This window comes from Typopeltis vanoorti, chromosome 19, assembly GCF_054136105.1.
Source record: "Typopeltis vanoorti isolate ZY-2024b chromosome 19, IOZ_Tvanoo_1.0, whole genome shotgun sequence".
NCBI classification, from domain to species: Eukaryota; Metazoa; Arthropoda; class Arachnida; order Uropygi; family Thelyphonidae; genus Typopeltis; species Typopeltis vanoorti.
In genome coordinates, this window is record NC_143567.1 from 1,603,079 (window position 1) to 1,620,646 (window position 17,568).

General features: G+C 37.4%; 1 protein-coding gene across 1 annotated transcript in view; it reads left to right on the forward strand.

The window, feature by feature from the left end:
• LOC150095816 (outer mitochondrial transmembrane helix translocase-like) overlaps positions 1-17,568 on the forward strand; it is a 235,029-nt gene that overhangs the window by 6,224 nt on the left and 211,237 nt on the right. The window contains exon 2 of the mRNA XM_090408910.1: positions 8,018-8,059. Within this exon, the coding sequence (XP_090265036.1) occupies positions 8,018-8,059 (42 nt within the window). The remainder of the gene's footprint in view (positions 1-8,017; positions 8,060-17,568) is intronic.

The window sequence follows — 17,568 nt, forward strand, 5'->3', positions numbered from 1 at the left end:
TTTATCCTGCTCAAGACTAAATAGTGATCACTTCCAATTTCAAATCCTCTGTACACTCTGGTGTCCTGCACCAGGGAGAAAACATCACTATCAACAATAACATAGTCAATGAGACTTTTCTTATTTCTTGCCTCTTCTCTCCATGTGAATTTTGTGCACATTTTTATGTTGGAACATGGTGTTAGTAATAACCAGTCCATGTCCTGACCTGAAATCCAACAAATATTTGCCATTATTATTAGCTTTGCTGTTTTCTCCAAATTTTCCCAAAATATTTTTGTATGTCTGACAATCATTTCCTACTCTGCTATTTAGATCCCCAACATGGACCAACTTTTCCTTTTTCATTGTGTCAGTTGCTTTTTCTAAAGCCTCAAAAAATTCCTTCACTTCTTCCTTAGTAGAACCTTCTGTGGGACCATAGGCACAAATAAGTCTCATTGTCCAATTCCCCATTCTCATATTTGCCCACATTAGTCTACTTGAGACTGCCTGCCATTCAAGAAGATTAGCCTCGTATTTTGTGTTGAATACTATGGCTACTCCTTCTTTTCATTGATTGTCATTGCCTGAATATAACATTTTGTATTTATTGCTCAGAAACATCTCACCAGTTTTTGTTTTTTTTGTTTCAGTCACCCCTATTATGTCGATCTGGTACTTATCTAATTCCTCAGCTAGCTCCATTTCTTTGCCATTCAGGCTTCTTATGTTGATAGTACCGATCTTTAACTCTGGTGATGTTGAGTTGGGTGTTGTTTTCAGATTTGTTCCAGTAGCTGACTTTTCGCTGTTCGCCCTGGGTCCCTGGCGAAAACAACGCGGGCCTTGTTTAACCGGTAACGCACCAGCCGGCATGAAATTTTGTCGTGTCGTACCGTCATTTTTTATTTTGGTTTAACAATAAGAATACAATTTGCTCGGCTAAATCCCAAATTGCCAGCCCATCCTCGTTCGTTCAGTATCCAAGTAGATACCCAACAGGGTGCACCACGAGAAGGTGAGGATTGGACATTAGGTCAGAAGTCCTGGTCGGTTCTCCACATTCCTTTAAAGGCTATGTGGAGGTATCCTCTCAGTTATACAGCTTTGACCCTTAAGCACCCCTATATATTTTTTGTATTTTTTAAATGTATTTTTTACAATTTTGGAAACCCAGCTGTAGAGACTAGACATGGAACTTTTTCAAGCCACTTTAGGCCTAAAATAAGCAAGAGTTGTGGTCTCATACAAGGCTATGAAATTCATCTTCCATCTAAAGACAATCGCCAACATCCATGCTCACAGCAGGATTTGAACTTGCAGCCTGTTGGTTGAAGAGCAGGTATGCTAACCACTTGGTGAACAGGCTGGCAAATATATGCTCATCATAGTGAAAACCAGGGGACTAAATCTGTGCACAATAATCCATATGAAGCCTGATCAGGGCCTTATTCCAAAACCTCAATTTCTGCACATTAAGGTCCTCTGCATCACTGCCATTATCTGATATGACTTCACAACTCATGCAGTGTGAACTCTGAACTTCAGATCCTTCTCCACCACAACTCCAAGGTCTCCTCAGCTTCTCCTCCAGAATTTCCCTGCTAAGTGTATACTTTGCATCCCATTGTTGCCTACCAAATTTCAGTCTTAAACTTTGCAACACTGAACTGATATTTCCCTCACTTGCCCACTCATACAATTTATTGAAGTCCTACTATAAGGCCACAACATCTACTTGATTCCTTATCACTCTTCCCAGTTTTGCATCATGTGCATACATTTGTATATCATCAATTAAATCCATCCCAACATCATTAATATACAAATTAAATAATAGTGGTCCCAGAACATTAAACAGAATGGATGAGGAAAGATTAGCAAAATAAGTGTTCTCTGCCAGGTTGGCAGGAAACAGGTTGGCAGGAAACCCAGAGGCAGACCAAGATATAGGTGGATTGATACGGTACAAAGTGCCTTAGACGATAGAAATATAAGATCTGATAATGTTGGAGTCTTGACAAGTAACAGACTGATTTGGAGGAAAATTGTAGATTGGAAGTTAGTAATGATGTAAATTTTTCATGTAGTACTATCATATCCTGTACACTCCTTGAGGGTACATGTCAGGAATTTGATAATGATCCCAGAACTGACCTTTGTGGCACACTACTAGTTGCTTTCCTTTTTAGGGGTACTGCTTTCTCATGCACAACTTGCTGATACCTATTTGAGAGCCATTTGCTATCCAACTCACTAATCTGTCATCCAATCCTATCTGCTCCAGTTTTTAACTTGTGGTGTGGCAGTCTATCAAAAGCCTTTGCAAAATGTAAGTATATGGACTCTGGACAAACTTTATAACTTAGTAGTGCCATGTCAAGGCAACTATCACCAAAGGTATTCTCTTAAACTCTGGAATTTTTAAATTTTTTTAAAGTTCCAAATTCAATTATTTTCTAATCCATGTAATTGTTCTTCACAATCAAAATTGGGATTTGACCCAGGTTTTTCCAGCAAAAGGAAATCATTGATACTGATCTGAGCTGAGGATTCTCTGTACTCTAGATGTGATTCATATGACAAGGCAAGTTGATGAGAATGAGGTGTTACTGGTGCCAGAGCAATAAAAAAAAAGTGATGTGCGAACATGAAAGAGATAGGTGAGAATGAAGAAGAGAATGTGAGTGGATGTTCCATCATACTCATTTCTTGCTAGAAGGAGCAAGAGATGAGAATGAGGAAAAAGGACTGCAACAGGGAAATATGAGGATGTACAGGAAGCATTGTAAGGAGAATGGATGTAAAATTCAGTAGTGGTGTATATAAGGGGATGCACTGTAATAATGGGATAGCCTTGGATGCAAGATATAAGTGGTGACTGTGTAGATAATTGTGTATTACATTGATGGAACTGGACCACACTAAATCATTTATGGAGAATGTAGCTTACAGGTGGCATATATAGGATTAGTTATACTGAAAAACTACATTAATAATGTAAGGAATGAGTTAGTTGGTGATGGCACAAAACTGGAGATTAATTAATTAAGCCAGGTGGACTGTTATTGTCTTTCCAGATCTCTTCCATTTAGGTTTATATTCTGAAATTTACTTTGGAATTCTAGTTATACCCATTTTTTTCTCATTTTTTAAAGAGCAGAGATCCAGCAGGATGACATAGACTGACAGCATGCGATAAAGCAAATAATCAACCTAAATTTCCTACAGCTGTATGCACTTTAACTGGACTTTTTGAAATTTGTGAGGCTAGTGGTTGGTACTGTATGGAGTTCAGAGAGTATAGTGTAGATTGTGGACTTAGTGGTTGAAAAATGCATTGAAAATAAAGAAAGTGAGGTTATTTGAATTTACAATGCTTTAGTTAGTATTACCATATCTTGAATATTGTCCAGATAGTTGGATGAGTAGATTGCATACTTGTTCTCCATCCAACAGTCTGTCAATTTAAATCACACAGTAGGCATGGATATTTCTGAATGTCTTTTAATGATGGATAAATTTTGTCATTCAGTGTGAGACAAACCCCTTTGAAAACTGACTTGAAAATGTTTCACATCTATATAGAGCAAAGTTTTTGCAGATTATCTAATTTTGACTGCTCAAGGTTCCATAAGCTTATAGCCTTTCATGGGTGGAATTTGCATTAAAGCTATGTGCAAATTTCATCTAGTTTTCTTGAGGGATGAAAAAATGGTGGACAAGATCCAGAGGGATGCCAAATAGATAGGTAGAAAACTGTGGATATATTAGAAATGTATACATTATTGTGATTTTATAGGATTAATATGGAAAAAATTTCACACATGGGAAGGGAGGAGAGCAAGATGTAACCTCAGAGGATGGGATACTAAGGCAATTGATGTGAAGTCATTAGCTTCAATATACAAGTTGCCCCAGTCCTGAAAATAGTTGAGGCACAACCTTTGTTTGCTTATACTTGGATAAAGGATTAAACCAAGTATATAATTACTTCATCATCATCATCAAATTCATGCCATGTACCCTCAAGGGGTGTACAGGATATGACAGTACTACATGAAAAAATTACATCATTACTAACTTCCTATCTACAATTTTCCTCCAAATCAGTCTGTTACTTGTCAAGACTCCAACATTATCAGATTTTATATTTCTATCGTCTAAGGCACTTTGTACCGTATCAATCCACCTATATCTTGGTCTTCCTCTGGGTCGTTTTCCTGCCAACCTGGCAGAGAACACTTGTTTTGCTAATCTTTCCTCTCCCATTCTATTTAAGTGACCATACCATCTGAGATTAGCTCTGTTAACGCATTCCTGGATGCTGACAATGTCAAGTTCTTTCCTAATATCCTCATTTTTAATATGACATTGCCATTGATGCCATCTGTTCACGCCTCTAATCTTTCTCAGGACTCTCATATCTGCGGTCTCTAGTCTTTGGTCAAGTGTTTTACTTCTGACCCAGCTCTCAGATCCATAAATTAAAATTGGTTTGAACACAGTCTTGTATACAGCTAATTTAGTGTTCCGACTAATTTCTTTCTTATTCCATATGAATTTATTCAATTGACTTCCCACGATACCAGCTTTGCTGATTCTGTTGTCTATTTCTATATTTAGTTTACCATCTTCAGTAAAAATTGTGCCTAAGTAGCTGAAATGTTTTACTTGTTCCACAGGTTCTCCATTCACAACACAGTTGACATTTTCAATGATTCTGCCTATTTTCATTGTCTTTGTCTTTTTATTGCTGACCTTCATACCATATCTATTACAACAGCTATTCAATTTAGTCAGAGAATCTTGCAGACTTGTAGCGGATTTATTTAGAAGTATAACATCATCCGCATAAAGCAAAGAGCTGACATTAACATCTCCAATTTTGATATCAGGTTTAATACCACATTCCTTCATAATGTGATCCATATAGATAATGAATAACAGAGGGGATAATGTACATCCTTGTCTCACACCAGATTTAATATTAAACCATCTTCCTGTACTTCCTTCAATTCTAACTGCTGACTCACAACTCAAATAAAGACTAAGTATTGCTTGATATAATGCCCCATTGACACCATATAACTGCAGTGTATTGAATAGCTTCTCTCTTGGCACCTTGTCATATGCCTTTTCCAAATCGACAAAACTTAAATACAGATCTTTGTTATATTCCCATGCTTTCTCGACTATTTGTCGTAAAGTGAAGATCTGATCCTGACAGCCTCTATTTGGCCTGAATCCAGCTTGTTCTTCACCGAGCTTTTCTTCCACAATTCTTCTCAACCATTTCTCAAGTATACTTGCATAGATCTTGCCAGGAACACTCAGTAGGGAAATACCTCTGTAATTCTCACATTCTGTTTTATTTCCCTTTTTATATATGGGTACTATGAGAGCTCTACTCCAATCATCGGGAATTCGTCCCTCTGTCCAGGCTTTCTGAACTATGCAGCGCAGCCACTGTAAGACTCTTATACCACCATACTTCAGCATTTCTGGTCGATTATCATCTACTCCTGCTGCCTTTCCACATTTCAAGCCTTTGATGGCTTTTTCTACTTCAAGTATGGATATGTATTCCTGACTGCATGCCTGGTCAGTGTTTTTTATCACTGTGCTGTCATCACTGCTTGTTTCATTTAGCAGTTTTTCAAAGTAATTACTCCATACTTCAAGGATATCTTTTTCTCCTGTTTTCATTTCACCTTTATCATCTCTAATTCCTTTTACAGCACTCTTTCCTCCATTCCTAAGCTTCTTCAACAACCTCCAGAATATTTTGCCACCTTCTTGATATTTATTTTCTATATTCTTGCCAACGTCCTCCCATGACTTTTGTTTAGCTAGTTTTACACACTGTTTAGCTTTCTTACATTTGTCTCTGTATTCTGTAAGAGTAAAAGCTGACTTATTTGCCAGGAACTTTTGATATGCTTTCTTCTTTTCCTTCACTGCCTCTTTAACTTCCTGTGTCCACCAGGGAGTTCTGATTTTTTTATCCTTGCATACAACCTCACCACATGCCTCTCTGGCAGAATCAATCAATGTTTCCTTCAGAGTTTGCCACTGAATCTCCAAGGTTTGATTCCTGTTCTCAAACTCTTTCATTTTCATTTCAATAATATTTCTGTATTTTAGTCTACAGTTTACATCTGAGAGCTGCTCAACTTTTATTCGCTTTAAAACTTTCTTACATGTTATTCTTTTCAATATGAAATTCAATTTTATCCTGCTCAAGACTAAATAGTGATCACTTCCAATTTCAAATCCTCTGTACACTCTGGTGTCCTGCACCAGGGAGAAAACATCACTATCAACAATAACATAGTCAATGAGACTTTTCTTATTCCTAGCCTCTTCTCTCCATGTGAATTTGTGCACATTTTTATGTTGGAACATGGTGTTAGTAATAACCAGTCCATGTCCTGAGCAGAAATCCAACAGATATTTGCCATTATTATTAGCTTTGCTCTTTTCTCCAAATTTTCCCAAAATATTTTTGTATGTCTCACAATCATTTCCTACTCTACTATTTAGATCCCCAACAAGGACCAATTTTTCCTTTTTCATTGTGTCAGTTGCTTTTTCTAAAGCCTCAAAAAATTCCTCCACTTCTACCTTAGTAGAACCTTCTGTGGGACCATAGGCACAAATAAGTCTCATTGTTCAGTTCCCCATTCTCATATTTGCCCACATTACTCTACTTGAGACTGACTGCCATTCAAGAAGATTAGCCTCGTATTTTGTGTTGAATACTATGGCTACTCCTTCTTTTCCTTGATTGTTATTGCCTGAATATAACATTTTGTATTTATTGCTCAGAAAGATCTCACCAGTTTTGGTCTTTTTTGTTTCAGTCACCCCTATTATGTCGATCTGGTACTTATCTAATTCCTCAGCTAGCTCCATTTCTTTGCCATTCAGGCTTCTTACATTGATAGTACCAATCTTTAACTCTGGTGATGTTGAGTTGAGGTTTGTTTTCAGATTTGTTCCAGTAGCTGACTTTTCGCTGTTTGCCCTGGTTCCCTGGCGAAAACAACGCGGGCCTTGTTTAACCGGGCGACGCCCCAGCCGGCATGAAATTTTGTCATGTTGTACCATCATTTTTTATTTTGGTTTAACCAATAAGAATACAATTTGGTCGGCTAAATCCCAAATTGCCAGCCCATCCTCGTTCGTTCAGTATCAAAGTAAATACCCAACAGGGTGCACCACGAGAAGGTGAGGATTGGACATTAGGTCAGAAGCCCTGATTGGTTCTCCGCATTCCTTTAAAGGCTATGTGGCGGTCTCCACTCAGTTATACAGCTTTGACCCTTAAGCACCCAGTTATTACTTTATTAAAAACAGTTAGCAGATTTCTTAACCAAGACCAAACTTTCACAAAACAGTGCTCTCTCTCCTATAGAGTATAATTTTCCTGTCTGCCCATTCCTGAATTCTGTCCTTTATATACTTATCTCCTTTGTAATCATCTTCTTGCTTATGTATTTTTTTAAAGAGTGTGATCTGGTTGCTCCCTTGATTGGCTGAGTGGTAAGTCTAACCATTTGTCAGTCAACAAGCCACAGGTTCAAATCACATGTTGAAATGGATGTTTGTGATTGTCCCTAGGTGGATATGAATTTCATCACCGGGTATAAGACCATCAGGTCATACACCTGGTGTAAGACTATCAGGTCATGTTCCAAGTTCCACCTCACCCAGTGAGTACCATCAGTGACAGTAATGTATGAAAAATAATAACAGTGACAGTAATGTATGAAATTGCAGTAAAATAGGAAGAGGAGTTAAGAGAGGGTACAGTTGAATCTGAAGACTGAAGAGGAAGATGCTACTTAGGTATGCTTAATTAACTTGCAGAATTATTTTTTTCATTATGTAATAGGCATCAGTATAGCATTATTGGTGAAATATATATTTATGAAGAGGTATGTTATTGAGTATATTGAGTATATATACTTGAACTCAAATGAATACTGTGAAAGAATAAATTAAAACTTTTCAAATTACAATTTTTTAGGCTGAAAGAATATTAAATAGAATTGGAGTTAAAGATATAAAGGTAAGGAACTTTTTTTTTGCAGTTATGAGATTTTTCTTATTTTGGAGTTATGTTTAATTTAAATAGTTTTGTTATTTTATTTTTTAAATTCTTCGGAGTAAGCTTGCAGTGCATGGGATAAAATCAGCGGGTATCTGAGGAAGGTAATATCAGAATGTGTCCCCCATGGTCAGGAAGACAAACAAGGTAGGCGTTGCATGGATGAGTAGTAGTATCAAGCTTGAGCTGCAAAAAAAGAAAATGTTATAGAGAATTTACAAGCAGAAAGGCGATCAGTACACCCATGAGCAGTACAAGGCTCAAGCTAGGAAGGTTATAGTTCGCCCCCCTATTTGTAGATCCCTCCTTGGCATTTTGCCAAGAATAGTTGATTCATGCCGAAGGGGAGAAAGAAATGAAGGATGTACGAATTGGTCTCCAACATGCGAAATCACGTGCTCTGTTGCTGTACTAGTACTAGCTTGATTTTTGTTGTCGCTTTTTTTGCATTATTTTTTTATTATTAATTTGTATGATGGATCCAGTACAGTCAACAAGTTCTGTTGTTAAATGTTTCAGCAGCTCTTGCAAAAGAATATTGAGTAATGTGCTGACATTCTGTGAAAAGAATCATCAGAAGGCCATCTTCTTGTTCCCCTTTCTCAAGTCATAAAACGTGCAAGTGCAATTGCGAGCATATCGACCGTTAAAAGAATTCGTAGGGAATCAAAAGGTGAAGGTACCAAAATTTAAATCTCCTAAAAAAAAAAAAAAAAAAAAAAAGCGCCAGAGAAAGAAAACCATCGAAACCGTAGCTTTGAATGGTTTTGATGTAGACGTTATGAGAAGAACTATTCATGAATTTTACGTTGGCGAGTAGAGAGTGCCAACTGTTCCAAAATTGATTCCTGTGCTTAAAGAAAAAATTTATTTTCTTTGGAAAAGAGAAACTTTAAGGAAAATACCTCATGAAATCGGATTTTGTTTTAAAAAGTCCCAGAATAAAAGGAAACTTATCATGGAGCGAAGTGACATTGTTTTATATAGAACACAGTATTTGAGAGCAATAAGATGTTTCGGGGAGGAGAAAAGACCGATTGTGTATCTAGATGAAACTTGGATGGATAGTAATTTAACTTATGGAAAATGTTGGCAGTCTAAAGAAGAATGTGGAGTTCTACAAACCGGTTTATAGAAATGGGTTTTTTACCGAATTCAAACTTACTATACAAAGCCAATTCAACTATTGGAGATTACTATGGGCAAATGAATTCTACGATCTTCGAAAAGTGGGCATAAGAAAAACTGATTCCAAACCTTCCTAAAAATGCTGTTGTTATAATTGATAACGCTTCATATCACTCTATTCGATTAAACAAAGTTCCAAATTGGTCTAATAAGAAGCAAGTTCTTATTGGATTAGCTCTCTGCAAATAACATTTCTCATTCCCCAGATATGCGAAAAATTGAATTGCTTAATTTGGTCAAAAGAAACTCGCCCATAACTAAACTATTTAAATTCGACACGATGCTCAAAGAGCATGGATTTCTAGCTTTGAGGCTACCACCATATCATTGCAATATTAATGCTATTGAGTATGTTTGGGCAGAAGTGAAAAGTTACATTCGCCATCGCAATGTAACTGGTAATATTGACATGTCGAAACTTTTTAAGCTTTCAGAACAGGTGATTGAAAGTATTACAGTTCAAAACTGGGGAAAATATTGCTCTCATGTCACCTCATTGGAAAATATATATTGGGACAGAGACGGAATTATCGAAAAATTATGCGAACCTTTGGTTTGTTTAAGTGAAAGTGATGGCGATTCGGACACCGATTCAGATGACTCTGAAGATTAAAAGAATTTGATAATGGTATTTTTTCCAAAATTTTTTTTTCATGGGTTTGTTAAAAGAGTCACAACAAGTCATAAATAATTAATCAGTTTAGGACATTAAAGTGTATCAGTTCTCTCAACTGTAAGTTTAGAATATCTAAGTTCATTTGAAATAATTTCTGTTTTTCTGTATAATTATTTTTATTTATAGAAAACTTTCTTAAAAATAAACTTAGTTACATTTTTGTTTTATGCTATACCTTTTTTAATTTTGTTAACACTCTACATACATTTTTCCAACTGTTATACAAGCAAAATAGTTACACTTTAAAAACAGCAATGTTCGTAAAAGAAAAGCTAAATTTTCCGACCTGTAATAATAAACAAACTCATCCCAGAAGACAGACTGATTACCCTATTATTGGAATGGATTCTCCTTTTTCTGACATGCACAGAAGTGTCAAGGGACCTCTAATCGGTGGGTGAACTATACCAGCATAGTACGAAAAGCTAAATCAGATTATGAGAAGACCTTAGCCAAGGAGATCAAGGGTAATCCCAAAGAGTTCTTCTGCTATGTGACCAGTAAAAGGAAGAATGACTTTGGAAGGATCACTTTAGTGGTTGCTGATGGTATTGAGGTGACCAATTCAGATGTAATAGTAGAGTTACTGAGTGATCATTTTTCAAAAGTCTCTCACCCAAGTGAGGATATCTCTGTACCTGTAGCAATAACTAATGTGAGAATTGAAGTTAAGAAATCAGAGGTACTTAGTATATTGCAAAATTTAAATGCAAACACTGCTGTAGGTTTAGATGGAATATCAGCTCGGTGTTGTGTGAATGTGCAAAGGACCTGTCAACGCCTCTTACTTGGTTATTTAACTTAAGTTTGAACTCTGGTATGGTCCCTAGGGAGTGGAAGGAAGGACAAAGTAGTTCCTTTGCATAAAGGTGGCTCTAAAACTGTGGTAGTTAATTACAGACCAATCACCATCTCGGGAGTGGTGGTAAAAGTATTGGAAAAGTTGGTTAAAGACAAAATTCAAGAATGGGTGGATCAGGATATGATACTCTATAGGGGCCAACATGGTTTTGTTCAAGGTCGATCCTGCCTTAGCAATTTATTAACTTTTTATAATAGAATGATCTCTGAGTTGGACAAAGGAAATGGCTACACAGTGGTACTTCTGGATTTTGCTAAGGCTTTTGACAGGATACCCCATGGAATACTGTTGCGCAAATTGGAGCAGATGAGGATGGATACTAAACTGGTGATATGGATAAGAGAATGGCTCATGGAGAGATACCAGAAAGTAGTGTATGGAGGAGCAGAGTTCAGGATGAGGCAGGTGACCAGTGGTGTTCCTCAGGGCTCTGTGCTTGGGCCATTGTTGTTTAATTTGTACATAAATGATATAGGAAATGGCTTAAAGGGAGATATTCAGTTGTTTGCTAATGATGCAGAGTTGGGTAGCGCAATAAAAAATCAAGTTGATGTTGAGAGTTTGCAGGATGATTTAAATAAGCTGGCAAAATGGGCAAATGGTAATGGATGTCAGTTCAGTGTGGAAAAGTGTAAAGTTATGCATTTTGGGATTAAAGGATTACCAGCTGTGTACTACATTGATGGAACAGTAGTCCAAGAGGTTGATGAAGCTAGGGACTTAGGGGTGTTGGTGGATAGGGAGATGAAGTTCAGGGGACACATTGCTAAGGTGTCCAAGATTGTGCATAGGATTACTTGGTTATTGAGGAACACACTAACATCCAGAGATAAAGAGGTTATTATTCCCCTTTATAAGGTGTTGATACTTTCACATTTAGATTACTGTGCTCAGGTCTGGTCACTTGGATTCCTTGGAGATCAGGAGGTTGTGCAGAGGGTTCAGAGGAGAGTGACTAAGTTGATGAGTGATGTAAAAAATGCTCCCTACATTGATAGATTGAGAGCTTGTGGATTGCAGAGGTTGGTTGATAGGCAGAGAAGAGGAAATATGATAGAAACATTTAAATTACTAAAAGGTTTTTATAAGGTTGATGCAGGGGAAATATTTCAGCTGTGTAATAGCGATGGAAGAACAAGAGGTCATCCCTGGAAATTAAAGAAAAGTGTGGTTAACAAGGGTGTGAGAACAAGGTTTTTTGCCTGGAGGGTGGTGAATTGAGTGGAATGCATTGCCTGACTCAGTTGTGAGTTCTTCGTCTGTAAATGAATTCAAGAAGAGATATGATAGATATTGTTTTGATAGTTTGGGTCTCCTGCGATGAGTCTACTGACTTCATGGAGATACCCATAATAATAATAATAAATTTTTTTATATTTATATTGATCTCATACATGAGACATCAAGGGGACTTATAGGCACATCATTGCCATGTGTGGGGTGCAGATGCTGAGACAGATAGAAGTTTAGTGATGTTTTTTGGAAGAGTTGCAGGTTGTAGTTTGGGAATACTTCTTGAGGAAAGCTGTTCCAGAGGACAGAGGTGGTCAGAATAAAAGGATGAATACAAGCAGGTTTGGTGTGTTTGCAGTCACACAGTAAAGGGATCCTAGGCAGCTGCAGCTCTTGTATTAGCATATGCAAGAGAGAGTAGAGGAATTATAGTTGCCAATTCACTGGAGCAGTGACTGTGGAAGTACTTGTAGAATAGACAGAGTGCTGAAACACTATCCCTATAAGAAAAGGTTGGAGTCTGTAAGGGAGAATTCACCTAAGAGACTAATTGCATGCCTTTGGATGGCATCAAGGAGTTTAAGGAAAATTTTGCACCATCCCAAACATGTGAGCACTTTTCTAAATATGGGCAGATTTTGTATATAGTGAAGAGATGGTTGGGTATAAAATAGGTTCCTGAACAAAAGAGAATGGCAAGTTTCTTGGATCCTGAGGAGCAGTATCGTCAACAGGGTGTAGCATAGAGGCAGCCTGCCTCATGGTGTGGCTTAATACGGGCTCTCATTCAGCCATATTGCGGTAGGCACTGTTGCTACGCTAACAATTCCTGTTAGCATAGTAAGTGCAGAAAGAAATTTTTCCAAGCTTAAACTGATTAAAAATTATTTGTGAACAGCAGTGACCTAAGAAAGATTGATTGGTCTAGCAACTATATCGATAGAGGCAGACATTGATTATAAACAGTTTTATTGTGTGATATTCCTGTAGAGCAAACATTTAATAAATATTATTATGTAATCATTTTGCATTAATGTTTCTCTTGTAGTAAAAACAAAATAGCAATTGGAGATTTTCTTATATTTTTGTCTTATAACCCATCAGGGGTGATGTTTAATTGTTTGCCTCAGGGTGCGATCTAATCTGGTGACGAGGTTGTTGATGTGGTGTTTATGCTAGGAAAGACTGGAGGTAAACGTTATTCCTAACAAAGAGATCTGATCTTGCCTGGTGATTATGTATTACTGAGGGTAAGGGGTAGGTTAGCTGGGATTTCTTTTGTGCAAGAAAAAGCAAGACTGTTTCGGTAGCATTGAACATATGGTTGTCCTTTCCCCATTGGAGGATAGTATGTAGATCATTGTTTAAGGCACAGTTGTATATAATCTTGTAGCCTGGAATGTACTGCATAGTTTGTCAAATGAGTAGAATGAGTGGAGAGTGCTATTGTCTGCAAAACTAGATGAGATTAGTGGTAATTGTGAGTAGGTCATTCATGTACAGGAGAAAGTGTAGGCGATAGGACAGAGCCTCAAGGCATTTCAGCATTGGTGGTGAAGCTTGAAGTGAGGGAGCTATCTACAATGGCTCACAAAGAAATGACCAGAGAGAAAGCTGGCTACTCAATTACAGAGGGCAGCAGGAAGACCAAAGGATGGCAGTTTGTTTAGTAGGTCTCAATACCACTCATGGTTGAAGCTTTGGAAATGCCAAGGGCGACAGCCAAGTTTCTCCGAACCTTTCCATAGTACATAACCAGTAGTGGATGATGTAAGCTACAAGGTCAGTTTTGGAACTTGAATGGTGGAATTTGTACTAGTGGTCACTGATTAATTTGTTGGCCTCTACTTAGTGGAGGAGTAGGCTATTAATGACTTTCTGCGTTATTTTGGAGAGAACAGAGGTGATGGCAATTGCTGGGTAGAGTGAAGGTAGACTTCTGTCACACTTTTTTGGAATAGGATGGTTATGAGATTACTTCCATGCATTGGGATAAGTACCAGATATGAATAATAAATTACAGAGACGATGCAGGACAATTCTGGAGCATAGGCCGGCCTGGCTGGCTGGCTGAGTGATCAGCGTATATCCATTCTCAAGCCAAAAGTTTGAGAGTTCGAATCCCTCCAGGGGCATGGATGTTTGTGATTGTTCTGTGGGAAAACTATTGGTGGTGGTCGGCAGTAGATGGCATTGAGGTAGTTGTGGTCATTTGGATAATTAGTGAATGAGTGGAGACAGTTGTAGAGCAGGTGCCTTCCCTGGAGGTGTCAAATAATAATATAATGTTTGAGAACAATTGGGACGATGCCATGAGGACTGGGAAGACTTTTTAGCATCCAAGTTATTTAGTAGTTTAAATTAAAGATACCAAGAAATTATATACTTGGTTTAATCCTTTATCCAAGTGTAAGAAAACATGTTTGCACCTGAACTATTTTCAGGGCTGAGGCGACTTGTATATAGAAGCTTATGACTTCACATCACTTGATTTGCATTATGGGATACTAATATTCCATAATGCAAAGCACATATCCTTACGGGTATGTATAATGCTATGCATTATGGGAAGGGTGGCTACCCAGACCAGTTTCGATCTCATCAGTGGGAGCCAGACCCAGAGGTGATACCACGGTTGAAGTAATGCAGAAGTCATATTTTCATATATGAGTTTGCCAAAAGGTGTCACACCTTATTATTAAAATACTCTGGATTAGAGATAGTTGTTGGAGGTTTTTCCACATGGTTATACTATAAGTTAAAGATTTATATTAATTTAAGTTATAGTATAAATTAAATTAATATAAATCTTTAATTTATAGTATAATCAAGTGGACAAACTTCTAACAATTATTTAGTAGTTTTCTGATGAGATTTTGTCAAAAAAACTATAGGAGGCATACGGTGCTTGGATTCTGGTATGGTAGGAGGTGATTTCCCTTAGTCATCAAGCAGGAGTTTGAAGAGAAGAGAGTGATGCCAGGAGGTTAGCTTTATTTTTGAGTAAAGTGGTGCCATCAGAATGTGACAGAGATGGAAGTGTAGAAGAGCAGAAGTTGCAAGCGACTAGAGGACACAGCTTCTGTTTGGTCAGGATGCAAGTTTTTTGCTGGTGGCCTTTATGAAATCAGATTTAGATCCATTGATGACTGATTTTGCATATGTTATGTGGTTTGGTATAATCAGAGTATGATGCTGGAGTTCTGGATGCGAGCCATATGCCGTAAGCTGAATTTTTTTTTCTTTCACTGCTGTGATACATTTTCAGTTGAACTGGGTCTTGGAAAGTAATGTGGTTGAATGGAGGATGAAGGTCGTCATATCAGTTAGAATAATTTCTGTGACTCGTTCATAGCAGGTGTTAGGGTCAGGTGAGTGGAAGTAATAGTAAGATCAAGGAAAGGATATGTAGAAATTCCACAGGTTATCCTAGTTGGCTCCTTTGCTGTGCTAAAGGATGAGAGGTCGAGGGTTAGAGGAGGGGGGGGGTGTTCTGTGAGAACTATCTTACTTATATGAGATTGTGGTCTGAATTGCCGAGAGACTTAGACACTATCATCCAGCATTTGTTAGAAGTATGGACACCTCAATCAAATATACAGTAGCTGCTGCTCCAGATGATGATTGCTACTGTATATTTGATTGAGGTGTCTATACTTCTTTTATGGACAGTCATGAGGTTGTGGTGCCTCATGTTTCTGAAAAAGTGCATTGTGCTCCAGAGATTTTGAAATTCAGTGAGATATCACACACTTAATAAATATTAAAAAAAAAATCAGCTAACGCATTTTTATTCCTGTATATAGGGAGTAGGCGAGGCCGTTTAGCCCTATCTAATTTATATCAGTAGGTTGTTAACTATCTTTCTTTTTTTTCCATATTCACCCCTTTATATTAATAGAGAGTTGTGGAGAATAAGTTAAACATATTTTTTTAATTTTGTTTATTGGTTGTGTCCAATTTGTTTTTAATATTTTTAACCATGATGGTATATTGATGTGTCAAAATCCAATCTGTTGTGAATTCCGAACAAAATGCTCAAACTATAAAAAAATATTTACTAGAAACAAATGTGTTCAATAGATGCAATTCTGTATGTTGTGTCATTCTCTTTTTGCCCCCCTTTCTGAAGAGATCTGACAGTCATCTCTGTACATTTATAACTAGTAAATTATTTCTAATATTCTGTACATCTTATTTTTAAATTCTGATAAATACAAAAGATATATGGCCACTCTAAGAATTATGCATGTTTGGAAGGCTTCCTGGTGAGCTGGCACATAATCTTGTTTCCATTTACACTACCATGTTGCACCTGAATGGAGGCTGTATTATGTTATGCAAAGTTAACTGTCAAGACTATGTTATGGCAAAGAGTCTGGATGCTCTCTATGGGTTGCATGTCTCCTCTTACTGTCTGTTCCCCTGCTGTTTTCTCTTCAGCTTCCTCCAAAAAATTCCCTTCCAATTTTTTTTTTTTTTTTTTCCACAATTCACTTCACCAACATTTGTGGTATCAACATCAACCTAAATAATGTGCCTCATCAGCACTTGTATATATCCAAACCTGATCTGTTTTTGACTGAACCTCAAATCTCTGCCACAACTATCACCACAGCCCGTCTTAACTGTTCACTGTACACTCTGTATGATTCTTTCTGCCACAAGGGTTAGTACTTGTGTTTTTGTATGTGATCTGACTTTCCTTGCCAGAGAATACTTAATGTACTTTCTTTTGCACAGTTTCTGTTGCTTGCTTTTTCTGCAAAGATTTCCCTGCCTCATTGTCTCATTCATATGCTGTCACTACCATTCCCTCCTAATTCTGAAAATCATTTAGCCCTTTTTGAATTCTTTTCAGTGAAGCTTAATTTCATACAATCCAAATTCCTTAACAGTTGAGTTGTCTTCTTTGGCAACTTTAATGTTATTGATTCCAACTGGCTCCCTTTTTCAAATTCCATTGGGCCTAAATCCCTGAAAGGATGGTGATGAAGTTCGTCTAACCTTGGCATACTGTTTTCATATTTTTAGTGGTGAAAAAAAAAATATTAATCTTGTTTTCATCATATTCTATCCTTCTTTCCGCAAAAAATTTCTATCTTTCACCTTCTTCCCAAAGAATTCACCACCCACCCTTAAAACCTGGGTTTTAAATTTCACATGCCTTGTGCCTGACCCACAATTTTCTTTCATCTCTCATCTCTACATTTCCATCCCCCCCCCACTCCTTTCAGTCACACCTCAGTAATATTGCATATTGCTATAATATACCGGATGCTGCTCAGTAAGATGACAATCAGGAACATTCTACAAAGTCACGTGCAAAATTATTCCTGCCTTATATTCTTCATATAGAACGGTCAGTGGGTTTAAGGAGTGGTATGATAAACTTTGTGTTTCTCAGGGGGGGACCTCCCCTCGATGAGTCTTGACAGACTTTGTCTTAGAAAGGCCCTCCCTCGATGAGTCTTTTGACTCCTTGGAGGCCTGAATAATAATAATAATAAT